Source organism: Ovis aries, chromosome 1 (assembly GCF_016772045.2).
Source record: "Ovis aries strain OAR_USU_Benz2616 breed Rambouillet chromosome 1, ARS-UI_Ramb_v3.0, whole genome shotgun sequence".
Lineage (NCBI taxonomy): Eukaryota > Metazoa > Chordata > Mammalia > Artiodactyla > Bovidae > Ovis > Ovis aries.
Genome location: NC_056054.1, coordinates 20,248,894 through 20,276,642, shown reverse-complemented (window position 1 = coordinate 20,276,642; position 27,749 = coordinate 20,248,894). Strand labels below are relative to the sequence as shown.

General features: G+C 38.6%; 1 protein-coding gene and 1 long non-coding RNA gene across 9 annotated transcripts in view; one reads left to right on the top strand and one right to left on the bottom strand.

Annotated features, from left to right (window-relative positions):
- GPBP1L1 (GC-rich promoter binding protein 1 like 1) overlaps nucleotides 1-27,749 on the top strand; it is a 64,283-nt gene that overhangs the window by 30,439 nt on the left and 6,095 nt on the right. For 4 of the 8 annotated variants that reach the window (XM_027969386.3, XM_027969377.3, XM_042247277.2 and 1 more), the window contains exons 3-9: nucleotides 646-760; nucleotides 3,046-3,175; nucleotides 3,562-3,848; nucleotides 18,169-18,241; nucleotides 19,332-19,525; nucleotides 26,332-26,472; nucleotides 26,914-27,072. In XM_027969386.3, the coding sequence (XP_027825187.1) occupies nucleotides 701-760; nucleotides 3,046-3,175; nucleotides 3,562-3,848; nucleotides 18,169-18,241; nucleotides 19,332-19,525; nucleotides 26,332-26,472; nucleotides 26,914-27,072 (1,044 nt within the window). In that variant the 5' untranslated portion in view covers nucleotides 646-700. The remainder of the gene's footprint in view (nucleotides 1-645; nucleotides 761-3,045; nucleotides 3,176-3,561; nucleotides 3,849-18,168; nucleotides 18,242-19,331; nucleotides 19,526-26,331; nucleotides 26,473-26,913; nucleotides 27,073-27,749) is intronic. The other 4 variants (XM_060406189.1, XM_060406136.1, XM_060406213.1 and 1 more) reach the window with 1 other exon arrangement.
- On the bottom strand, nucleotides 4,818-26,985 carry LOC121819166 (uncharacterized). The gene is made up of 2 exons (XR_009598470.1): nucleotides 26,874-26,985; nucleotides 4,818-6,755 (listed from the first exon to the last, which is right to left on the bottom strand). It is a non-coding gene; the product is annotated as an uncharacterized LOC121819166 (long non-coding RNA).

The window sequence follows — 27,749 nt, the reverse complement described above, 5'->3', positions numbered from 1 at the left end:
AATAGAAAAACTCTTGAGAAGTTATAACTTCCTTCTCTAGATTTTTTTCTACTGCTTTTTCCTGAAGTTACCTGAAGCAGATTAATCTTTTTCTATAAGTATCTATAGTTTGGGGCTTCCCAGGTGGTGCTAGTGGTAAGAACCCTCCTGCCAATGCAGGAGACATAAGAGACCTGCGTTTGATCCCTGGGTCAGGAAGATCTCCTGGAGAAGGAAATGGCAACTCACTCCAGTATTCTTGCCTGGAGAATCCCATGGACAGAGGAGCCTGGTGGGCTGTATAGTTCATGGGGTCGCAAAGTGTCAGCAGTGTTTGAAGGAACTTAGCATATGCCTGGCATAGCATATATGTATAGTTATGAGTAGTTGTTTATTCTTCTGCTATAACCCAAGAATTCATTAGCTTCTGTCATATAACCTTCAGGGCAATGTCCCACTTTCTCTGTGTTGAATATTCATAGTTATATATTCACAGGCTATTGTTTTTGTTTAGAACTTCTCTGATGTATGAGGCCAGAGGACTACTCTAGAAAGGCTCAGAGAGCAAGTGTTTCTGTAAAAGGGTGACCTTAAAGAAATTGCAGACTCCTTTACTTGATACCAGGTTCTTCCAAGAATAAATGATTTCAATTTTCTCATTTTCAGATCCTGGCCATGAGGTTGGATGCCTCACCTTGTTGAAAAGAGACACTGGACCTAAATGGCGCAGCATGACTTTGTTCCTGCTTGGCTAAATTTCTCAACACCACAGTCAGCTAAGGTACTGTTCTCCATTCTAGTAACTATCTCAATACCAATTCTTTGCATCCTTGTATTATCTTACAGCCTCTGTTTTACAATCTAGTTTTTTTTGTGTGTATATTCAGTCTTAACTGATAATTTTAGATATGTTTTCATAAACTTATCTTTCTTTTATCTTACTTTTAGGATATAAATAGGGTATAAACACTTAGGCAGTTCAAGTCTGTGTACCCAAGTGTCCTGTTTATTTCATTACATGTTAACCTTTTCTCATTGTGTGGCACACTTAAGATTTCCTATGTTGGCTGCAGAACACTTTGGTTTGGGGGGAAATGGATCTTCAGAATGAAAGTACATATGTCTAAAGTAGTAGTTGAAAAAGGATAGACAGTCATTGATTGACTACTACATGATTAAATCCTAGAAATTCTATTTCAGAGACAATGGTCTGCTCACTGATTTTGGAGAAAATGTTTGCATTAAGAATAAAGACAAATGGAATATATTCTTGATAAAGGAAACCTTTGGGAAGCTAATAAAAATACTTCCTGTTTTGCCACCTAATAGAGGAGGGACAAAGTTGATAGGTTGTCTCAGAAAAAAAAAAACAAAAACATTTTTTTTAAACATGAATTTTGGGGAAGATGTTCCTGGTCTGTCTAGACCCACAACCCTTTGCTTTAAATTTCAGTTTGAATTGTGCTTGTGAAATTCCCAGCCATCTCATAATTGACATAATCCGCCTCAAGGGTTGGAGGTGGTGAACCTGAGGGATTAGGTATGGGATCTAGGAAAGTGTTTAAAAGTAGGCAAATCTTATACCTGCAAAGAACAATTGATTTAGCGCCATGAACTTGGTAAAAAGAATTAGGAAATATAATTTATTAATAAATATTTCCATTAAGGCTACAGCAAGCAAATTTGTGTGGTATTAGCATAAAGATAGACTTGTGAAGTGATGCAATAGAATAGAAAATTCAAAAATAGTGCTATATATTTACTCAGTTGATTTTTGACTAAAGTGCCAAGGTAATTCAATGCAGAAGTGATAATCCTTTTTAACAAGTTGCTTTAGGACTGGATATTTATGGGAGAATAGGAGGGAGAGCGGGGAAGGAAATGGCAACCCACTCCAGTGTTCTTGCCTGGAGAATCCCAGGGATGGGGGAGCCTGGTGGGCTACTGTCTATGGGGTCACACAGAGTTGGACACGAGTGAAGTGACTTAGCAGCAGTAGCAGGAGGGAGAGCCTCAACCTTGACGTTATATCATACATAAAAATTAACTTGAAGTGGATTATAATCTAAGTTGAAGAATTAAAACCCAGTAAACTTTTGGAGGAAAGGAGAAATCTTTGTAACCCACGGAAAGAAAGTGAAAATCTCTCAGTTGTGTCTGACTCTGCGAACTGGGGTCTCCAGCACTGTAGGCGGGTTCTTTACCAGCTGAACCACTAGGGAAGCCCTTGTAACCCACTAGAATGGCTAAAATAAAATCTGACAATACCAAGTGTAAGTGAAGATATTAATAGTAAGGAAATAGATGTAAAGATTTCTATGACACAACTTGTAGTTCTCCTAGAAGCACTTATCAAATGTTGGGAGTGGTGGGCCTATAAACCATACATTTTGTGGATTTTTAAACTTTGGTTTTCTGTTATTTGAGAAAAAGACTGTCATAGAATACAGCTATTTGAAATAGGAAAGGACATAATAGTGTTTCTCAAAATGCTTTATTTTAGTTGTGTAACCTTAGACTTATTCTCTCTGACCTCCTTCCTCACGTGTAAATAAAATGGGGATGATGTCAAATTGTAATCTTGTTATGAGTATTAACAATGGAAATAAGTGTTTTATAAAACTATAAAAACTTGTGTGTGATTGTTAATGGCATGCCATGGTGGTATTTAAACTGTTCCTTTCTCTTCAATTCAAGAGTAATTTACACAAATAAGCTATTTAGAATTATTTTAAAAGCAAGCATCTTTCTTTTCCTTTCAAGATTAACAACATCTTTAAGTGTAAGTTTTGGAGCTTATTCTTCTGGATATTGACTGATTCCTCCCCCACCCCCTGCCATGCAAGTAATTGAAGTAGCCTGTTAATTAATTCAATCAGTGATTAAATAGGCAATGTAGAACTTCTCTAACTCAGAGAACTATTGCCCTTAACTATGTCACATGTGCTCAAAATGGAGATATCTGCCACCAGTATTACTTGTTTTGCCTGATGCAAATCCAAAGATAATAAAAGAGATTGATATGTACTTATCTGTTTGCTTCTCTATACTTTATTATCATCTTAGTCACCTACAGCGACTTTCGAAAAACACGGAGAGCACCTACCCCGAGGAGATGGTAGATTTGGAGTAAGCCGTCGTAGACATAATTCCTCTGATGGCTTTTTCAACAATGGACCTCTTCGAACGACAGGAGGTAAGACATACCCAACTTCCACGACTATTTAAGCTACTCCGAGAGAAGCCCAGGTTGAGGGTACATGTCCGTAACCTCGGAATAATGATCTTTTGTAAATATAATACTCAATTAGATCGTCCAGTAGTCATTACTCACCTATATTGGCTTTCTAATGTTCTTAGGTTCTCTTAAGTTCTCTTCAGTTAAAGAACTCATACAGAAATTATATTAAAACAAAAGGATGTATCTTGTGATTTGTGTATGTGGACTTAATTGTTTATTTAGCAGGTCCCCTGACAGGCTTTGGCAATACTGTAAATTAGATCAGGAAGCATATGGCCCACTTGTTTCTGAATTTCCAGAAAGCAAACACACTAATATGTTACTTTTCCTTATTTTTTCAGATTCATGGCACCAGCCCTCCCTGTTCCGCCATGATTCTGTGGACTCTGGTGTCTCTAAGGGAGCGTATGCTGGAATCACAGGGAACCTATCTGGTTGGCATGGCTCTTCACGAGGTCATGATGGCATGAGCCAGCGTAGTGGGGGTGGCACAGGAAACCATCGCCATTGGAATGGCAGCTTCCATTCCCGGAAAGGCTGTGCCTTTCAGGAAAAGCCACCTACAGATATTAGGGAAGAGAAGAAAGAAGATAAGGTGGAAAAGTTGCAGTTTGAAGAGGAGGACTTTGTAAGTATAAAGGTTTAGTTCTGCAGTTAAAATCTAAAATGATTCTTACATATGAAACTCAGTTAATAATGAGAACATTTGAAGAAGTACATAAAAGGGAGTCCTACATTTAGACTTTTATTGTTTTTAGGAAAGAGTTGATTAATATGAAGATGAGAACCAAAATTCCTGTATAATTTTTAGCAAATCTTAATATTTTTTCATCTTTACGCCTTTGGAACTTGAAAGAAATCCTGAGTTTTAAGTTTTCTAAGATTCAATATTCAGATATATTTATGGAAAACTGTTAAATTGTCTTTCTCCAGCTATCCTAAGAGGGATTTTTTTCCTCTGATATTGCTTGCTTATATAGACAGTTGTGATAAGTTTAGAAACACACAGGAATATTTTAACTGTTGCCTAAATATGCTACTGTGTGTTGAATTATATGCCTTTTGACATCTGAGCCAAAAGTAGTTTTTGTGCACCTTTAAAAGTTTAATAATATATTTTATTTAACCAAGTATATCTAAATCATTATCATTATTTTAACCTGTAGTCATTATCTTCAAATTACCGAGATAATTTACATTCTTTGTTATACTAGGTCTGCAAAATTCCTTGTGTGTTTTATAATTATACTACATCTTAATATAGATAACACATTCCAAGTGCCCAGAAGCCACATATGACTAGTAGCAAAATCCTATTAGTGCAGCTAATTATTTTTAAGTAGCACATTAGGTAAGCTAGTCACTTTTATGACACCCATTTCATGTTATCAAAGCCAACTAAAGAGTAAAAGTTAGGCATTCAGCCCCTCCTGCCAAGTTTAGCAAATGATCTGGGGGCTCTTAATTTAAATGTTACTTATTGATATTCCTATTTCAAGGTACCTATCCTTTAAAACTTTATTCCTGGAAAAGTCTGTAATACACCAATACATTAAGTATTTGACCAGAATGTTTTTAAGTATTCAGTAGTCCAAAATGACTATACTAAATTATAACTTTATTTATTCAGTAAATAAGCAAATTCAAATAAGACCAGTGGTAGTGATTAGGAAACAAAAATCTCTCTTGCTCATTACACTTTGAGAACTTGATGAAATCCTCATCAAACCAGCAACAACAACAAAAAAAGTTGAATGATATTCCTATTATAAAATGAATTTCATTTTGTAATTTTCACACAATAAATGAACCTACTGTAGTTATAATTTCTATCATACCTGGACATTTACCTAAAATACGTATTATTATGACCACAGTCAGCTGAGCACATGGAAAACAAGATTTATTTTAGTAGTTTAAGTTTCTTGTGTGTTTTAGTTAAAAAAAAAAAAAGATAATGAGAAATGAGAATTGGTGTGGGGTAAGGTAGAAGTTACTTTGAGTACCTTTTAAACTGGTACTATACTACTGATTGGCATAGTTTGATAAGGTCTGTTATCAGTCCTGTGGCTTTTCCAGTGAGAAATGAGTTGACAATGGAAAGAAATGTTTAAGGCAGCGTTATCTTCACCTGCTAAGTCACATCATACCTGAAAAAGGTCAATAAGGGCAGGTTTATTTTGTGTTTACACTTTTATGGCATATTATAAGTGTACATCAAAGTGTGGAGAAAATGGTCAAGTACACTCATAACCTAGCTTTGTGAATATTGACATGTTGCCCAGTATGCTCCAGACCATTCTTCTACAAATGAGGCAAGATATTATAGGTACAATTAAAACTTCCCTAACCATATTCTCCTCTTTCCCCTAAAGGTAATCACCATTTTTATTTCAGTGTTTCCCATCATATATGTTTTTTTACTGTTAGGTTGGTACAAAAATAATTGTGGTTTCAGACTGAATTTTAAATCATTATAACTAGGCTCAAACATATCTTTGTTAACCAAAATAGGAACCATTACAGTGAACACATTTTTGCCAATGAGAAGTAAGTTTATTTATTCCTGTAGCGTAAAAATCCACGCTTCGGGATTTGACAGACTCTTAAAAAGTATTTTCTGCCTCCTGCTAGTTGTGGAAAGCATTTTCCTTGCAAAAAGTTGTCAAGATGCTTGAAGGAAGTGGTAGTTGGTTGGCGAGAGAGGAGGTGAATATGGTAGATGAGGTCAGATTTCATAGACCAGTTCATTCAGTTTTGAAGCTTTGGTTGTGTGATGTGTGGTTGGGCGTCATCATGCAGAATTGCGCCTTTTCTGCTGACCAGTGCTTGCCACAGGTGTTGCAGTTTTTGGTGCATCTCAGTGATTTGCTGGGCATACTTTTCAGATGCACTGGTTTCGCTGAGATTCAGAAAGCTGTAATGGATCCGACCAGCAGCAGACCACCAAACAGTGACCATGACCTTCGTTTTCTTTTTGGTGTAACTTTGGCTTTGGGAAGTGGTTTGGAGCTGCTTCTCGGGCCAACCACTGAGGTGGTCATTGCCAGTTATAATGTAAAATCCACTTTTTGTCACACATCACAATCTGATCAAGAAATTATTTATTGCCCTTGTGTATAATAAAAGAAGATGACACTTCAAAACAGTTTTTTTTAATTTACAGGCAGCTCATGAGGCACATACTTGTTGAGCTTTTTCACCTTTCCAATTTGCTTCAAATGCCAAATGACTGTAGAATGGTCGATGTCGAGTTCTTTAGCAACTTCTTGTGTAAGTGCAGCAGCTTCGATGACTGCTCTCAATTGGTCGTTGTCAGCTTCCACTACAGCTGGCCACTATACTCCTCATCTTCAAGGCTTTCATCTCCTTTACAAAACTTCTTGAACAACCACTGCACTATGTGTTTGTTAGCGGTTCCTGAGGCAAATGCGTTCTTAATGTTGCAAGTTGTCTCCACTGCTTTACGACCCATTTTGAACGCGAATAAGGAAATCACTCACTTTTTGTCTACATCATTTCACATTTCCGTGGTCTAAAATAAATATAAACAGCAAGTAATAACTCATTAGCAAAAAGCCATAAAGCAAGATATGCACATTAAAATGATGTGTATAACATTACCACAAATATTTAAGAATATATTCCAAAAAAAGAATATATTCCATTATCAAAGAGCAAAATTCAGCAGTGCAGAATCACAATTACTTTTGCACTAACTCCGTGTATCAATGTATCCATAAACAGTCTGTAATACAGTTTTGCCTGATTCTGATTTTATATGAATACTATCACATCGTCTGCTGCTAAGTCACTTCAGTCATGTCTGACGTAGTTCTCTCTTATTTCCTTAAAATTGTTTGAGATTTGTCTATATTGATACATAGGGCTCTAGATCAGTGGTTCTCAACCCAGGAACAAATTTGCCTCCTTCAGAGCACATTAGACAATATCTAGAGAAATTTTGGTTGTCACAACTAGAGATAGTCCTGTTGACATCTAGTATGTAGAGATCAGAGATGATGCTGAATTTCCTACACTGCACAGGACAGCCGTATAACAAAGAATTAACCAATCCCAAATGTCAGTAGTGCCATGGTTGAGAAACTCTGCTGTGTATCTTTTTTACTGCTGTATAGGAAATATTCTGTTGTATGAATGTACTAGGTTTGTCAGCCCACCCAGCTCCTCCGTCCATGGGATTTTCCAGGCAAGAGTGCTAGAGTAGATTGTCATTTCCTTCTCCAGGGGATCTTCCCGACCCAGGAATCGAACCCAGGTCTCCCGCATTGCAGGCAGATGCTTTACTGTCTGAGCCACCAGGGAAGCCCGTTTTCCTGTTAACGGACATTAAGTTTGTTAAAAATCTTGTTTTGGAGGATAAATCTAAAGAATGGAAACCATGGCATTGTAACTAGAGAAGAAAGAGTGAAAAATCAGATTTCTATTCAAAGGGAATTAGTGAATAATACGTAATCAAGACCATCCCCATGGAAAAGAAATGCAAAAAAGCAAAATGGCTGTCTGAGGAGGCCGTACAAATAGCTGTGAAAAGAAGAGAAGCGAAAAGCAGAGGAGAAAAGGAAAGACATAAGCATCTGAATGCAGAGTTCCAGAGAATAGCAAGGAGAGATAAGAAACCCTTCTTCAGTGATCAGTGCAAAGAAATCGAGGAAAACAGCAGAATGGGAAAGACTAGAGATCTCTTCAAGAAAATTAGAGATACCAGGGGAACATTTTATTCAGAGATGGGCTTGATAAAGGACACAAATGGTATGGACCTAACAGAAGCAGAAGATATTAAGAAGAGGTGGCAAGAATACACAGGAGAACTGTACAAAAAAGAGCTTCACATCCCAGATAATCACGATGGTGTGATCACTCACCTAGAGCCAGACATCCTGGAATGTGAAGTCAAGTGGGCCTTAGGAACCATCACTACGAACAAAGTTAGTGGAGGTGATGGAATTCCAGTGGAGCTACTTCAAATCCTGAAAGACGATGCTGTGAAAGTGCTGCACTCAATATGCCAGCAAATTTGGAAACCTCAGCAGTGGCCACAGGACTGGAAAAGGCCAGGTTTCATTCCAATCCCAAAGAAAGGCAATACCAAAGAATGCTCAAACTACCGCACAGTTGCACTCATCTCACACGCTAGTAAAGTAATGCTCAAAATTCTCCAAGCCAGGCTTCAGCAATACATGAACGGTGAACTTCCAGATGTTCAAGCTGGTTTTAGAAAAGTCAGAGGAACCAGAGATCAGATTGCCAACATCTGCTGGATCATCAAAAAAGCAAGAGAGTTCCAGAAAAACACCTATTTTTGCTTTATTGACTATGCCAAAGGCTTTGACTGTGTGGATCACAATAAACTGTGGACAATTCTGAAAGAGATGGGAATACCATACCGCCTGACCTGCCTCTTGAGAAACCTATATGCAGGTCAGGAGAACTGGACATGGAACAACAGACTGGTTCCAAATAGGAAAAGAAGTACATCAAGGCTGTATATTGTCACCCTGCTTATTTAACTTACATGCAGAGTACATGCAGAGTACATCATGAGAAACGCTGGGCTGGAAGAAGTACAAGCTGGAATCAAGATTGCTGGGAGAAATATCAATAACCTCAGATATGCAGATGACACTACCCTTTTGGCAGATAGTGAAGAGGAACTAAAGAGCCTCTTGATGAAAGTGGAAGAGGAGAGTGAAAAAGTTGGCTTAAAGTTCAACATTCAGAAAACGAAGATCATGGCATCCGGTCCCATCACTTCATGGCAAATAGATGGGGAAACAGTGGAAACAGTGTCAGACTTTATTTTGGGGGGCTTCAAAATCGCTGCAGATGGTGATTGCAGCCATGAAATTAAAAGACACTTACTCCTTGGAAGGAAAGTTATGACCAACCTAGACAGCGTATTGAAAAGCAGAGACATTACTTTGCCAACAAAGGTCCGTCTAGTTAAGGCTATGGTTTTTCCAGTGGTCATGTATGGATGTGAGCGTTGGACTGTGAAGAAAGCTGAGCGCTGAAGAATTGATGCTTTTTAACTGTGGTGCTGGAGAAGACTGTTGAGAGTCCCTTGGACTGCAAGGAGATCCAATCAGTCCATCCTAAAGGAGATCAATCCTGGGTGTTCATTGGAAGGACTCACGCTGAAACTGAAACTCCAATACTTTGGCCACCTCATGTGAAGAGTTGACCCATTTGAAAAGCCTCTGATGCTAGGAGGGATTGGGGGCAGGAGGAGAAGGGGACAACTGAGGATAAGATGGCTGGATGGCATCACTGGCTCGATGGACACGAGTTTGAGTGAACTCTGGGAGTTGGTGATGGACAGGGAGGCCTGGCGTGCTGTGATTCATGGAGTCGCAAAGAGTCATACATGACTGAGCAACTGAACTGAAGTAATTCATTTAAAAAGAAAATACAGAAGGAGCAGAATTGGAGGGTAGAAGATAAAGAGGTCTTAGTACCAAAGAGATGGGTGAGGTAAATTAGAGGTATGCCTTTGGAAACAGAGGTGGTAGTTGAGATTTATGAAAGTAATATATTCAGAGAGGAGGTGTGTGGAATAGCAATAAGGGAGATTAAGAAGTGATTAGTTGAAAAAGATTGGGATATATCAAGAAAGAATAAAATTTCTTTTATTTAAATGGCCATGCTGTACAACATGCAGGATCCTAGTTCCCAAATCAGGGATCTAACCTACGTCCCCTGTAGTAGAAATGTCTCTTAACCACTGGACTGCCCAAAAAGTCTGGCACATATATTTTTAAACGGTAGCTGTTAGTAAATGTGGGTGAGAGCTTTGTTCCTGGCAGTTTGATATTACCTTCCAAGGATAAGAGAATGAATCGATGATGCATGGTACACTGTTCCTTGAAGAAGAAGGAGCCAGGCGTGAGGGTAGTCTTGTAGGATTTGGGCTTTAATGTGTGTGGAATCTGAGAGTAAGAAATTTGTGGAGAGAAGGGATTCTGAGAAGGTACAACAGTGTAGCCGTGGCTTTGAGTCTTACCAAATTCTCCAGTAAAAGCAGACCTCCCTTTAATATCAGGAGCAGTATTAACATATATATTTTCACTACTTATATTTAGCACTGTACTGGAGATCCTAGTAAGTGCAATAAGTCAAGAAAGAAATAAAATGCATTATAAATAAACAGAAAGAAATAAAAGTTTCTATTCACAAGTGACATGATTGCTTACATAAATCCTAAGGACTCTAAAGAATTAACAAGGTTTTAGGCTACAGCATTAATTTAAGTCATATTTTTATATACAGTTGATCCTTGAACAACATGCTGTTCAAGAGTTTGAGCTTGCATGTCCATTTGTATGGAGATTTTTTCAGTAGTATATACTATAGTTGCAGTATATGATCTGCAATTGATTGAATCCACAGATCAGAACTCAACAGCTTATATGTATACAGAGAGCTTTTTACAAAATTCCAAAAAACCTTTGAAAATTGCTTAGGAATAAATTTAACAGAAGATGTGAGAGACTTTAATATTGAACCACAGAATATTGCCAAGGGAAATTAAAGATCTAAATAAGAGATACATTTTGAATGGAAGGCTTTGAATTAGAAGATTCAACATGGTTAGGACGTCAGTTCTATGGACTGTACAACCCCAGCAAGCATGCTTTCTTGTATTGAAATAAAAAGACGTAGAATATCTAAAGCAATCTTGAAAAAGAACAGTCAGAGAATTCATACTTGCTAACGTGAAGACTTTGTATAACGCGACACTATTCAAAATGATATGACATTATTGTGCATATAGATTGATGCTGCTGCTGCTGCTGCTAAGTCACGTCAGTCGTGTCCAACTCTGTGCGACCCCAGAGACGGCAGCCCAACTGGCTCCTCTGTTCCTGGGATTCTCCAGGCAAGAATACTGGAGTGGGTTGCCATTTCCTTCTCCAATATAGGGCAGAATAGAGAAGCCAGAAATAAACCTTCATTAATGTGTTCCTCTGATTTTCAACAGAAGTACCAAAGCAAGCCAATCAGTGGAGAAAGAAATGTTTTTAACAAATTGTGCTGGGACTGTGTATCTATCTATATATAGGTATAGATGCTGCAAGTGTGTGTGTGCTTAGTTGTATCCGACTCTTTGAGATCCCATGGACTGTAGCCTGCCAGGCTCCTCTGTCCATGGGATTCTCCAGGCAAGAATACTGGATTGGGTTGCCATGCCCTTCTCCAGGGGATCTTCCCTACCCAGGTTTCCCACATTGTAGGTGGATTCTTTACCATCTGAGCCACTAGGGAAATCCAAGAATACTGGAGTGGGTAGGCTATCCCTTCTCCAGGGGACCTTTCTCATGCAGGGATCAAACTGGGGTCTCCTGCATTGTAGGCGGATTCTTTACCAGCTGAGTGACCAGGGTAGCTTCTCTGATGGCTACCCCATCTATACCTATACTTTCTCTTATGTATAGATGGGTCTTCCCTGGTGACTCACATGGTAAAGAATCTGCCTACCTGCAGGAGACCCAGGTTTGATCCCTGGGTAGGAAAGATCCCCTGGAGAAAGGGAATGGCAGCCCATTCCAGTATCCTTGCCTGGAGAATTCCATGAACAGAGGAGCCTGGCGAGCTACAGTCCATGGGGTCACAAAGAGTTGGACACAACTGAGCAACTAACACAACACAGGTATGAGTATATATCTTCTCTGCTCCTGTCGCCTAACATATAAAAAATGAATTTGAGATGGTTTATAGACCTATGGTAAGGCCTGAAGTGAAGAGAACTTCACTGTCTCACATAGGGGAGACATATCTGTCTCACATAGGGGAGACATATCTGTCTCACATAGGGGATTTTTAAAAAAGATTTATTTGGACCTAGGAAGCAGTAACCATAAAGGAAAACACTGATAAATTGGGCTTCATCAAAACTTAAGACTTCTGCTTATCTCACAGACTCAGGAAAATATTTGCAGAACATAGATTTGAAAAGGGGCCTGTGGCCATAATATGAGTACCTCCTACAAATCAGTATTTTAAAATTATAAACAAGATTTGAACAAAGTTTTCACAAGGAAGATATAAGAATGGCCAATAGGCACATGAAAAAATGGTCAGTGTTATTAGTTATAAAGGAAGTGTGGAAATTTAAATTAATACCACTATGAGATATTGCTGTACAGACTGGCTAATATTTAAAGTCTGAAAACACTAAATTTGGTGACATTTTTGAGTACTTGGAGCTCTCATGTAGATGTGTGTAGTAGTCCTGCCATTTTGGGAAAAGGAAAATCTGGCAGTTTCTTATAAAATTAAACATAAATCTGGTGACCCAGTACTTGCACTTCTGTGTATTTACTAAAGAGAAATGGAAGTCTATGTACATTTATTGTAATTTTTTTCATAATACTACAAAACTGGAAACTTCTTTTTTTTTCTTTTGGTGGCCATGCCATGTGGCCTGTAGGATCTTAATTTGCCAACCAGGGATTGAATCTAGGCCCTCAGCAGTGAAAGCATGGCGTCCTAACCGCTGGACTCCCAGAGAATTCCCAGCAAACCATTTGAATGTCTGTAGAAACAGGAATAGAAAAATGGTGGTGTAATCATGTAGTGGACAACTTAATACTGTGCAACCCCATGGACGGCAGCCTGCCAGGCTCCTGTGACCATGGAATTTTTCAGGCAAGAATACTGCAGTGGGTTGCCATTTCCTAAGAGATCTTCCCAACCCAGTCTCTTTTGTCTTCTGCACTGGCAGATGGATTCTTAATGGACTACTTATTCAGTAATAAAAAAAGAATGACTGGATAAAATAACGACGAATCTCAGTGAAGCTTTACACAATAGAGTACATACTGCATGATTCCATCTATATGACATTCTAGAACAGCCTTCCCAGGTGTGTTAGTAGTAAGAAGTCTGCCAGCCAAGCAGGAGACATGAGACTCTAAATGCGTGATGTATAGGAATTCTTTCTATTACTTCCAAGTCTGAAATTACAGGATTGAAGAGCCAGGAACTACATGGACATCACCTACAGCAAAATAAAGTGAGGTATTGCAGCATAGGGGCAAATCGCTGAAAGCTATAAAACTTGAATAATAATTAGATATTAGCATTTGTGCAGGAGAAATTGAAGGGAACAACAGGGCATCAAGCAACCCCAGGATTTTCATAAGAGCCAGGAATTATTCTGGAAAGCTTACAGAACATTTGAGAACAGCAGCTAGAAATTAGGGGTGGTTTTCCATATTCCCAAAACTAGTAAATACAGAGGTATTCTGGGATAAGGTTTGAAGGGTCTAAGTGGATCAATTAGGAGAGAGAAATCTTTGAGTAATTTGAACAAGGAAAGTTAATATAAATAACTGTAACAAGATAGGATAATGAGTGATTGGCTAGCAAAAAGTAAAGAGAACTCTAAATATAAAGAATACAGAGTTCTGGGATTTCCCTAGTGGTCTAGTGGTCAAGAGTCTGCTTTGTAGTGCAGGAGATGCAAATTCGATCCCTGATTGAGGAACTAAGATCCCACATGCTGTGGAGCAACTAAGCCTGTGTGTCACAACTAGACAGCCTATACGCTGCAACTAAAGTCCATGCACGGCAGGCAACAAAAGATCTGGCATGACGCAATGACAATCCTGCGTGCCACAACTAAAGACCTGATGCGGCCAAATAAGTAAATATATTTTTAAATATATAGAATTCTAAGGTAACGAATTAGCAGATACAAGGAGCTGCCACTAACCCTAGGGCTAAGACAGAGTGCCTAAGAGTGCTCTCTTGCCCCCTCACCTCTCTCAAGATTGAGATCAAGACCTTGTTGGAAAGGCCTAGCTGTGGTTCACTGGATGGCAGAGCAGTTGGTAAGGTGCTTCTTTAGGGAACATACTGGAAATATGCCCTTTAGAGTACCTCATAAAGCTGTTTGTGGGAGATGTCAGTGCTATAAAACCACTCAAGTCAGTGCTCACTTGTACCTTAGAACCCGGCTTAGAGCAGGAGCAGGGTGCTAAAGGAGTCTGCTGAGTAAGCACACAGGAACAAGAAGCAAAAATCTCTCCTTGCTGTCTACTGACAAAATTACCATGCCAGCAAATTAACAAAGGGAGTTTGTTTTTTTTTTAAGTGCCCAGATAAATTTACATGGAGCAAGCAGAAAGGATGACTAGAACCAAGAGGCAATAAAATGATAACCAGCAGAGTTCTATCCCTTTTAATCATAACTAGCCAGTGCTCCCTTCCAAAACAAAGCCCCTCACTGAGAACAAAACTATTGGGAATAGAATCCAGACTGAGCTGCAGAGACAGACTATAGAGACAAAGGGAAGAAAAGGTTCATATAAAAGGCATGGGGAGGGGGTGGTGAGCTAGGATATCAAAGAAAGTATGCCATCGTCCTTTTGAGCACTCCATGGAAACAACAGAAGAGAGCTATGAAGAGTGATATTAGAAAGCTATCTTGATCCACATTCACAAAAATTGATCACATTAAAAATGGAACAACATGAAAGGATCAAGACAGTAAGGAACAGAATATCATTTCTATAGACCTTGCAAAGTATACCTGCAAGATGTGCACAATACAGATAGGAACCATAACCTGCTATTTTAAAATCTGAATAAATGGTACAAGAAAAACATAACCAGAAAAATTCACAGTGCTAGAACTTGGGAAACAATAAAGGTTCAGAAAAATGAAGACTAAACAAGGAGCACAAGACAACAAATAGTAGTGTTTTCCAAGAATTAAAAGATAAAGGAAACTTTAAATAAGCTGAAACAAATAGATGAAATTTAGAATTGAAAAAAAGAGATGCAGTAGTTTGACAAAAAAATCCAAAAGCTCTCCCTTCAAAAGAATAACAATGAAAAATTAAGTGCTAAAAAGTGTAATTCAAAAATAATTTCATGAAATACAGTAAGACTTGAAACTACAAATTGAAAGGACAGTCAGACCAGTCATCCTTTGTATATCAAGACATAAAGAACAAGTGACGTAGGAAAAAAAAAATCAGATACACTTTGACAACAAAGCTTTATAACCCAAGTCAGTGAATTAACTGGATACTCAAGCAAAGAAAATGTGAGCCAAGCATTTTATACTCTGTCACACTTACCTTCATTTATAAAGGTCACAAACAGTGTATAAGAACATTTTATTAATCATATTGTTGATATTTTGTATCCTTGAAAATCAGAGGTATAAGAAAGGAAATACAGATAGAAAATAGAAGATGTTTAGTAAAAAGCCCAAGGCCCTCAATTTGAATTGGAAATATCGCTAAACCATGAGGTATTTCATCTTTCAAAATGTGTGTATATGCACGTTTGTGCATTTCCAGGCTCTGTCCACTAAAAAGTACTGAACACAATAACCAGTACCATAACAATGTCCCTAGTGCCCAGACCATGGTCTTGAAATGCCATTTCTGGACAGGATATTTATAAGATAAGCTTGGAATGTTTTGTTATACTTCATAGCAAAGAAATAAAGACGGCTAGGCTTGTATCAAAAGGATTTAGAAGCCAAATTGAAGAGGTTCCCACTGGCCAAACATGGGATGTTTCATGCATCAATTACAGGTAATAATTTCAAGTGTTTGATTTACATTGTTGTTTAGTCACTAAGTCATATCCAGCTCTTTTTGCAACCCCATGTACTGTATGTAGCCTGCCAGGCTTCCCTGTCCATGGGATTCCCCAGGCAAGGATACTGAAGTGGGTTGCCATTTCTTTCTCCAGGGGATCTTCCAGACCCAGCGATCAAACCCACATCTCCTGCATTGGCAGGCAAATTCTTTAGCACTGAGCCACCAGGGAAGCCCTTAAAGAACATTAAATATGATTAAAGCTGTGAGTTCACAGTGATACCCCACCCTAGAAACAAGCATGTATTCTATCTTTCCCATATGAATTCTGCCACTGAATTGTGGAAGTGTATATACTAGCTTATAAAGAAAGGATGGTAGAATTAGGTCATTGTATTGCAGCTTGTAGTGAGTTAATAGTTTCAGGTTATGAGCATCACTGTCTGCCAACATCACAGAAACAGAAGCATAGCCAGACGTTAGGTATCTCCTAAGGAGAAAACAAAACCAGCAAGTAGGTGCCAAAATAAAAACGGGCGAGGGGATCCTATAGCCTCTAGAACTGACTACCAATTTATAGGAAAAGCAGAGATGTAAGATATTTTTCAGGTAATTTAGAGATTAAGAGATGTTTTTTGGAGACAAAACTATTCAGAGAGGGAAGAAGTGTTTTTTGGTTTTGTTTTCTATTTAAGAAGGCTTATAAAATGTTTCTAGTTTGGCTGGTGATGTTTTATTAAATTGAGTGGTGATTATAAGAACTTTTTGCCCACTTGGTTTATGCAGTCTTCTGGGTCTGTTATACTTTACTATTTTAAAAAATTAGTAGAAAGAGATCAAAGATACCAACTAAATAGGTCAATGTTTCCAAGACCCCTAGATGGAATATGAAGACTACAGGCCTATTTAAAACAAATAAGAATATACAGCCTTTTTCTGTGTAGATTCCTTCTGCCCATACTATTCCATTCAGAGGAGTGTATTTACCTGTCCTTTTTCTGTCGCAAATCTGTCCATTGGTATACTGAATTAATAGTTCAGATTGTGTCTGTGCTTGTTTTATGCTGGTCCGTCTCCTCTTGACAGGTTGAAAATAACACACCTGCTGGGGCCCCACTCCTGAAGATTTTGATTCAGAGACTCTGTAGTCAAGTCTGAGCATCTGTCTCTTTTGTTTGTTTGTTTGTTTAATGTCTCATGGCCATTTGTGCTCAAAGGCCATTTTCCTGCTCTGTACCAGATTGTAAAGTTGAGGTTTGGACATCAGTGTCATCCTCAAACTCCCTATACAGTTCATTATTGTGTCTGTTGCTCTTAACACTCTTGATCCTTCCTGTCATCTCTTCCTCTACTCATGTCACCTTCATAGTTTTCTGGACTATGAAATTGGTCTCCTAATAGATACTTAAAAGCCATGAAATATATCCTTCATGCTGCTACCAGACTTGTAAACTAATGATCAGATCACATTAACTCTCTCTGAGAGATGGATCCCCATTCCTAAAGAATAAGATTCAACCTCCCTTAAAACTGCTTCACAATCTGGCAGTTTCCTGTTTCCCCAGACATCTCTTTCCCCAAAGAAAGATCCTCTCATTCCCTAGCACTGACGTTGAACTGTGTGCAGATCTCTGAATATTTGATTCTTTTTCATATTTTTCCTGTCTTGGTGTTCATTGAGCATTCTGTTCTGGAATCACCCATTTTCCAGCCTTGGAGTTCATCATTAAGGACTCCTCTAATGAAACTTGTTCTGATAGAACTTCTCTTTCTAGTAGAATTGACTGTTCTTTCCTTAGTACTCCTTCCCTAATGTGAACGTTTATCATAGCACCTATAACCTTTTATTGTACTTTTGGCTCCAAGTTTATCTTTTTAGGAAGACTGTGTCCCTTGTGGGGATAAGGATTCTTCTTAATTGCCTTTGTAAATTCCCAGCACAGTCCCTAGCACGTGATGTGCCTCTGCCCTAAAGCAGTCTTATTAAAAATGCTATGGCTATTTCACTGACCAGATTGTGCTCTTTAAATCTGAGAAAAGTGATAGACTTGTTCATTCAGCTTTCTCCTTAGTTGGCGTATATATCCTATAGGAAGATGAGAATTTGCACAGTGTGTTGTGTTGTGTTTTTTTTTTTTCCTTAATTTTTAATCCTCTTATATTAAAGGAAATGAAAGCCACAAGAGCCTGAGATTAATGTAAGACCTGTTGATTGGCATTTCAACATATCTGTGTTAATTCTGAATATAGTGTTAAATAAGTGCTGCTGATAAATAGTTATTTGATAGGTTCAATGATGCTACTTTGCAAAAAGTGCTGAAATGATTAGCTTTCTGTATCAACCATTAATATACCCTTTTTTCCTAGCCTTCTTTGAATCCAGAAGCTGGCAAACAGAATCAGCCATGCAGACCTATTGGGACCCCTTCTGGAGTGTGGGGTAGGTAGATTTGCCATTTTAAAGGCAAAACTTTAAATTTATCTTAGCAGGGAGAGGAGAAAAATTTATCTCTTTTTTTGTTTATCTCTGGTTTCTCTTCTCATCCATTTGCACATGGTAACTAACACCTATTAACTGTTACTCTGCCCCCACCCCACCTCCGCCCTAAAAATACCATTGGGTTGTAAAGGTAGTGGAGTCAGAATAAGACAATTGAGAGCTTGTAGAACCCTGAATTTAAAATCAGATTTTAAGCAAATGAATTCTAAAGTATTCTTTGATAGGCTAAATAATACCACATCCTATAGAACATTTTGTTCAGCCAGGTTCTGTTTGCTGACTGTGGTGGTGGTATCCTTGTTTTTGGCAATTATAAATGATGATTGTTGTATAGGTAGGGGAAAACCTATAAATACATACATTTATATGTATACGTTGGGAATAACTAGCTTTATAAAAAGTTATTAGACAAATCAGTGTTTTTCAAACCAAACCTGATCCTGTGGCATTGGGATATTTGGCATTTACAAATTGTACTCTCCTAGATCCTATGTTATTCAGTAGCCAGGCATCTTATTAGGAAGGCTTTAGTGTATCTAAATACTGGGTTTGGATTTTGAGTTGCAGCATTAAGGGCAGTTGCTGTACCACTTCCCTTTTGTTAATGAATAGCTTTGCTCCAGTTCGCCTCATCAGAAGGTCCCATAGCAGACTCCTTTTCCGGTTTTCTCTATTCTCTCTATTCTCATACTGACAGGAGTTAACTACCCTTGGATATATTCTTGTTTGGTATATGCCTGAGTGATCACACCACACGTGAGACCTGTTATACGCCTGAAAGATTGCCAACATCTTCGGGCTTGTTGGTTGAGTATGAATTTAGAATCAAGTGTTTGACATACTGCCTTTTTTCTTATGGTTCCTGAGTAGTGTCGCTTTTGAGAATATTTATGAAGTGCACACCAGGAAATGTTTGTCACTTAATCACAGCTCTTAGCTCTTCATTGAAAGTGAGGCCTTCATTTGAACTATGCTGTGTGTTAACCAAAAGGTTTGACATTCTTTTGCTGTCCACTGTTGTGTTTCACAGAAAACCCACCTAGTGCCAAGCAACCCTCCAAAATGCTAGTCATCAAAAAAGTTTCCAAAGAAGATCCTGCTGCTGCCTTCTCTGCTGCATTCACCTCACCAGGATCTCACCATGCAAATGGAAACAAATCGTCAACCATGGTTCCAAGTGTCTATAAGAACCTGGTTCCTAAGCCTGTACCACCTCCATCCAAGGTATGATTTGGAATCAGTTTCAGAACCTTATACAGCAAAGGTGGGATGAATAAATAAGAATTGAGTAAATTCGTTTTTTCCTGTTGAGTCACTCACCAGGTATTCATTTGGTACCATTAGCTTATATGTTTAGTATTTTACTCTGTCTCCAAACTCTCTACTACTGTCAACTACATGTTTAGTAGGCCTCTCATACTCTAGCTTCATCTTATAAACCTGCTTCTCTTGATTTGCTGTTTTCATTAATAATATCAGCATTTATCTGTTTGATAAATAGATGTTCAGTGGGCTGAACACCATGGCTGCTGCTTCATTCCTCCTCCTCACTCATTCCCCTGTACCAAGCAGTTACAGTCTCTGTCATTTTTTTCCTCTATGATATCCTATGTCTTTGTCATCTCACATTTACTATTTCAGTGTACCCTTCTATTGCCTCATCTCTCTGTATTTATCTTCCACTGAACTGTCATAATGTTTATCCTAAAGCAGTCTGAATATATCACATCCTTTCCCATTAAGTCCCTTTAGTGATCCCATACCATCAGTATAGCAGAGGTTGGATAACTTAGGGATCCCCTGATGGCAGACATTCAAAGAATCTGCCTGCTATGCAGAAGACCCAGGTTTGATCCCTTGGTCGGGAAGATACCCTGGAGAAGAAAATAGCAACCCACTCTAGTATTTTTGGCTGGGGAATTCCATGGACAGACGAAGCCTGGCAGGCTAAAATTTATCTGTAAAGGGCCAGATAATTCATACTTTAGGCTTTGTTGGTCACACAATGACATATGAACTTTGGGTGACATACTCTTTTTCTTTTTTTTCCCAACCCTTTAAAAATGGAAAAAAAAAAAAAAAAAAACATTATTAGCTTATGGGTCATATAAAAATAGGCCTCAAGCCAGTTTTGGCCCATGGGTCATAGCTTAGCAACCACTGATGTTATAATACAGTGTCCAGACTCCTTAGCACTCGCATGTATAATTCTATATAGTCTAAGCCCAGTCTGTCTTTTATATTTTACTGCCCTTTCTTTCTCTTACCTAGGAGATTTTCCTTCACATTTATGTCATCCTCTCTGTGAATCCTTTTCTGTCACATATGTCTAAAGATCTAATTAAGCCTTGTAGCTGACTGAATAGCATTCTGTCTCTAATCATGACATTTATTGCACCATTTTCTTCACTTGGTGTAATCTCCTTAAGGGCTTCAGGTCTTTTTCATGTTTGTATCCCTAGCACTCTCACAAAAGCACGTAAAATTGCTTGAATAAATTCTAGCCACTGTAAAGAAACAGAGTTTACTGTGTTATTGAAAATACTAATGAGCATTAACTCTCTTTTCTCTATGCACCAACACCTGTTGAGGCTTCCCTGGTGGCTCAGTGGTAAAGAATCTGTCTGCCAGTGTAGGAGACATGGGTTCAATCCCTGGGTCTGGAAGATCCCCTGGAGGAGGAAATGGCAATCCCCTCCAATATTCTTGCCTGGGAAATTACATGGACAGAGGAGCCTGGTGGGATACAGTCCATGGGGCGTCACAAAGTTGGACATGACTGAGACTCAAAACACTTGTCCTGTGTTTAAGACCAACACAAAGAAGTATATCATCGGTCCTGAGCCCCATGAGCTGCAAGTTTAATTGGGATGATAAGATAAAACAGTATAAGGTCATATGATTGTATATGAAATAAAATAACAAATCCTAGAAACAAATCTTAAACAGATTTGGAACAACTAAATTAAAACACTCTTTACATTATTCAGAGGAGCACGATCACCTTAGACTACAACCATCAAGGGAAATTTTACTGAAAAAATGTAATTTGAATGAACTTTTAGAGGATAGTCAAGATTTAGATAGTCAGGAAAAAGTCTGGAAAGTACTACAAATTAGAAGAGGTGGTTAAAATATTTTGAAAAGAGAAAACAGTGGCCACATTTGAGGGATAATGAATGAACCATTCTAATTGCCTGGTAGTACTGGAAAAATATCAGAACTGATGGTCGTTATCCTAGTGATAATGAAGCTTTTCAGGGTAGAGATCACGAAGGGAAAGAGGATAGAAGAAGAGTAAAGAATAGGAAAATAAAAGACTTGGGAAAATACTTATTATTTAATAAATATTAGGAAAATAACAACATAGTTAATAGGATTAAGAAACTACTCAGAGATAGAAAAAATGGTATGCTATCACAAATCTGCACGGGTGAGTTTAAGATAGCAGCCAAGGTTGTCAGCATTTGTCAGTGGCTGGTGACAAGGGCAATAACTATAAAGAGGGGGTTTGGACCTTAGCAGTTAGAAAGTTTTTGGTGACTCTGAGTTGAGGTTTTAGGAGAGTAGTGTAAGGCTGAAAAACGAGATTTCAGAGGATTCTGTAGTTTTGTAGGTGGAAATGAAGGTAGTGGCACGTTTGAAACTTGATAGTAAAATGAAACAATATAGGTGCTAGAAAAGTTAAGTGAAAGGATGAAGAAAATCTGTAGGAAGAAGCCTGTGGGGACAACTTTAAATTTACTTGAAAAGTCATTAAAAGAACATGACCCAAGAAGAATACACTGATTGACAAGTGGTGTTATTTTTAAAAGGGGTTTAGAATATTAATTTCCTTTGATACAGAAGGGAAAGAATGTGAATTCAGTCAAGAGAGCAACTCCTATAAAGAACGAACCCAGCATGAAAATTAACAGCAAGACTTTCGAGTAGGCAGATGACACTTAACTCCTTTTTTATAATACAACCTTCAACAAGTTTCTAATGTTCTGAACCTCAACTTCATCATATAAAATGAAGATGGTAGTGCTTGTCTTTTAAGGGTTTTTGAGAGATTAAAAAGTTTTCATAAGTGTAACTTCATTGGGAATATCTGCTGACATTATGTTAAAATGTAGAAGAAGAATAAGAAAATAAATGAGACAAAGTCATAGCCTCAGGGGTCTCATATCTTCTGTGGGTGAAGACGTGACAAGGAGAAAAGTCATAACACAGAGCTTAAGATCAGTTTAGCCCTGTTGTGGAGAACTGAGTTCAGAAAAGATGAAGATAGGAAAACCAGTGTGAAGTCCGGTTTAACTGCCTTTGCAAAAGGTAGCAAAGTCTGAACAGGGATGTGATGCAAGTGAACAGAGAAGAGGTGTGGTGATGGCACACAGTGGGAAGCAAATAAGGGGACAAAAAGAGGAGGACACTGAGCATTCTTCCCCCGGAAACTGGGGTAACCGTGGAACCATTTCACTGAAGGTAGAGAAGAAAGAACACAGAGTTTTCAGGAAAAAGTTGGTGTGAGTGGTTCTGGGACTTTTGAATGTATAGGATACGAGGGGGAGAGGAAACGACTAATAGGCAGATGTGGATGTATCCATTCATTCATTTTCTCTATGTGTTTAACAGTGATTAAACATTAAGTATCTGTGTATTTAAAAGCTGTATGTCACTAGAGGCACAAAAACAATCTCAAAAGGTTTATTTTGAGATAAAGTGAAGAGACAGATACGAAAAATAATTGTACTGCCTTCTTAGAGAGGGTCCTCATGAGTCTTTACAGATGATGTCATATTTGAATTGGGTTTTGAAGTGACAAAGGAAGAACTACCATTTGTTGACATCTTACTATGTTCCAGGACATTCACTAGGCCTTTTGCATAAAATATTTACTTTAATCCTAGGATGCAGAAAATTATGTAATGTGAGGTTGAATGCAGAGTTCCAAAGAATAGCAAGGAAAGATAAGAAAGCCTTCCTCGGCGATCAGTGCAAAGAAATAGAGGAAAACAGTAGAATAGCAAAGAGTAGGGATCTCTTCAAGAAAATTAGAGATACTTCATGCAAAGATGGGCACGATAAAGGGCAGAAATGGTATGGACCTAACAGAAGCAGAAGATATTAAGAAGAGGTGGCAAGAATACACAGAAGAACTATACAAAAAAGATGTTCATGACCCAGATAACACAATGGTGTGATCACTCACCTAGAGCCAGATATCCTGGAATGCTAAGTCAAGTGGGCCTTAGGAAGCATCGCTACGAACAAAGCTAGTGGAGGTGATGGAATTCCAGTTGAGCTGTTTCAAATCCTAAAAAAAATTGTGGAGTCAGGATTCTTCAATGAGATTTGTCTGACTTCAGCTAGGGCTGTTTACACTGCCCCAGAATACTTTCCATCTTGATAAAGGATAAAAAAGAGGAAGATGAGAATTCTGGTTTTGGAGTCAGACTTCATGCCATTCTAAGTACTTGGAATATAGTATTGGCAGGTCCTAAGTAGTCAACAAACTGTTAGTTTTAAAACAGTAGGAGTTTGTTAGGGAGCAAGTAGGTGAGGCATTGAAGGCAGAGGAACTGTGTTACCCAAAAGAGTGGGAGGGGGAAAACATGCCATGTTCGGAAAAAGATAAGTGGTTAAGTATGGATGGCAGGTAGTTAGGAAATGGTGGCACTTGAAGACTAAAGCCAAGTGATGGAGGTCTTTTTATAAAGAACTCAGGTGAGAGTTTAGGGGTCATATTATCAGCTACATGATTTTAACAACTTAAATGATTAGACAATTAACAGATTACTAGTTTTTCTAATTAAGTTCACCTTGGAACAGATTCCCAGTTGGCGAGTACTGAGTATGCCTACAACCCACTGAAAAGACGGAAAGGAATTATGAGGTGAGAAAAGAATGAAGGATCAGGGAATTGAGAAAGGAAATACTGGAGTGGGTAACCATTTCCTTCTCCAGGGGATCTTCCGACCCAGGGATCAAACCTGGGTCTCCGGCACTGCAGGGAGACTCTTTACCATCTGAGCCACCAGGGAAGCCCAAAAAAGGGAAAAGAGTTCAGAAAAGATAGGTAAAGTGCAATCTCTCATTTTCTACAAAAGTAGACTTTTTAAAGCTGACTTTTGAATGTAATATGAAGACAAAATTTTTGCTTACTCATTGAAAGAGCTGTTTTATTAAAATGGGGATAGAAGTGTGTGTTACAGGGAATTAAATAGTAATAATGAGCAAGTGAAAGCAGATACTGACCTGTGCAAAAAAGTTTGGCAATAAAAGGATGGTAGTAAAAAGGAAAACAGATCTTTTTTTCCCCCTAGCTTCAACTTAGTAGAAAGGAGATTAAAGATACACAGGAGAAATAATTGATAAATTCACAAAGGAATGAGAACAAACATGTAGAATGATAGAAAGGGAGGGTAGAGCCATTAAAGGAACTTGAGATGCAAAGAAGGGGATTGGGGAGAGTTTGGGTCTAGTGACTTCTGACTTCCGTCAAGTAGGAAAAGGCATGATCGTTTGAGGTGGAGAGTTGAGATTGGTTTGGAGGGAAGGAGAAGATACTTTAAAAAGAAAATGGTTGATATGTGGTTCATTTTAATGTTTTTTTTCCCCTTCCTTTATTTTACTGATTGATTGAAGTGTGGATAATGTACAATATTAACAGAGACAAGGTATCTGGTGACCCTGTACAACTCTGGGAAACTATGTCTTTGATATTTGGTCTGAATAAGCAGCCATCTTTAGATTTTCTTCAGTGGAAGAAAAAAAATTAATCTCCATTCTAGTTGGGTCATTGCCTCTTTCTTTTATTGGCTTGCATGTTGTTTTTGGAGGCACTCTGGAAAACAGTATTACATACCAGTTGAGTAACCTTGGACAAATTATATAACTTCCTTAATGTCAGTATAGGCTTCCCTTGTGGCTCCAGGGAATCCATCCTCAACGTAGGAGACCCAGGTTCAATCCCTGGGTCAGGAAGATCCCTGGATAAGGGAATGGCAACCCACTCCAGTATTCTTGCCTGGAGAATCCCATAGACAGAGGAGTCTGGTAGGATACAGCCCATGGGGTCTCAGAGTCGGACATGACTGAGCAACTGACACAAATGTCAGTATAATTTCAGTAAAAATTCAACATAATAGTTATATCTGATTGGGTTAAGGATTAAATAAACTACAACAAGTATCTGGTATATGGTAGATAACTCTGTTAAGTTTCCTAAAGCCTACAGTATCTTCTTTAATAACAAGAATGAAACGCTTTTCACTCAGACCCATCTTTTGTCCTAGAGGTCTTTTGGTTCTAATTGCTTCATTTTGGAAAAACAGGCTTTTTTACTTTCTTCAGCCTCACTTCAGTGATGTGCCTCAGATGGGTTGTTTGACTCGGGAAAAGGAGTATTCTAGCTACACTATGTTGCCATTTGAGCATTTGAGTTGGGGCCAGGGCCCACAAGGCGGAGCAAGGGAAGAGCTTCTGAACTAAACCAGGATCATCCAGCCATTTATATTGCCCACTCTGTCCTGTAACTAGCCTCCTGCCATCAGAGTTCCTAGAAAACAACATTTTTTCTGATGTGCTTTGTGAGGGTGGGGGTTTGTCAGGGTTGCATCAAAGGTTAACATACAACACACCATTTAAAAAAAAAAAAAAAACAAAACAAAATTGGGGGGTCAGATGAGTTTAGAAAATGCTGTAGATTATATCTGCCTCTCAGTTCACATATATGAAGATGCGTTGTGAAATAGCACAGTAAAAGAAACCTGCTGTGGAACTATATTCAGCCTAGCATCTCCCAGGCTTATTGGACTAGAGCTCTCTATACCTGTTAATATCCCATGGCTTTTCTGATTCCTATCTACCTTTTCCCTTCAAGGTTGTATACCTCCCAAATGTGTTGAGACAGGTGAACTTTCATATTCGTACATAACATTCCACATAATATTCCCACATAACTTTTCACTCTTTGCTTTGTGACCTTACAAGCTGAGCTTCTGTCTGCGTGCTGTTCTGACTGATTGTTCTTTCTTCCTGTGTAGGCCAGTGCGTGGAAAGCTAACAGAATGGAACACAAATCAGGACCCCTTTCCTCTAGCCGAGAGTCTGCTTTTACCAGTCCAATCTCTGTTACCAAACCAGTAGTACTGGCTGGTGGTGTAGTTTTAAGCTCTCCCAAAGAGGTGAGTGAGGATAAAGGAAAGCAGCCTTTTTTGTGAAGTTGCTGTTCCCCATTTACTTAAACTGAGACAAGTGGTGTGGTATGTATAGCTCTAACTTCATTTCCTTTGTAGCTATTCTTAGCTCAGTCATTTCTTTACTGGTGATTCCCATTAGCATCCAAAGATAGGCGGTAGCCGGGTGGGGTCTTTGGCCTGTGTTAGACTGGCATTATGCTTGCCTCTGGAGCAAGATCAGAGAGGTGCTATTTAAACCATCTGGTTTTAACTGTAAAAACTGCAGAACTAAACTCTGTTTAAATGAAAAGGATAGTTTATTTTTGGTAAAAGACAGAAATAAACAGGCTGCCAGATTCAGGAAAGCAGTACCATGAAGAAGTGGCCTAGAGAATCCCAGTACTTACATTTACTGCCAGGAACAACCTATTTGTGGTGTTTGCCCAGAGTCCCGCCAGCACCACTCCTCCGATTGAGATCAGCTCCTCTCGTCTGACCAAGTTGACCCGCCGAACTACTGACAGGAAGAGCGAGTTCCTGAAGACTCTGAAGGATGACCGGAATGGAGACTTCTCAGAGAGCAGAGAGTGTGAGAAGTTGGAAGATGTAAGACTGTGGGTTCTTCGGGGGCAACATAACTGTTTTTCTGCATTATATATGTACTTTTTGTTTTTAGACAGAAAGATACAGCACATTGAAAAAGTACAGAGATTTGTTTATGGAGTAACAGCTTGTGATAAAAGTGAGCTCAGTTCTTTGTTCAGCATATTTCAGATTAGGGCTCATTTCAATGATAGTGGCCTTGGGACTTGGTGCTTGAGTCTTGAATTGGTCATTGCTGTAAGAAGTTGGTAAACTATACAAGCTTTTTTTTTTTTTAAGGATTATATTTAACCATAATGGGAGAAAATCTGACCAACAGAACCATAAAACAAGAGGGTATTTGTCTTTGTATCTTGCAACAGGTTCCTAGTCCAAGAGGTAGTAGCATCTATAGTATCAGGAAACTTGTAACTTTTGGTCACTTTGGACTAGGGTACTTGTGTTCCCATCCACTTTATAGTTAGGGAAAGGACAGAGCCAAAAACCGGAAGAGGGATGCCCTTTTTAAAATGCTTTCTTAAAAGCTACCCCTGCAGTTTCCACTCACATTTTAAGTGGACAGCTGTCCAATAGCCACTCCTAGTTGTGAAGAAGTTTAGGAAAGGGAACTTTTTAAAAGTTTAGCACATTGGTTCTTCAGTCCAAATTGGTAAGAAGAATAGAAAATCGATACTACATAG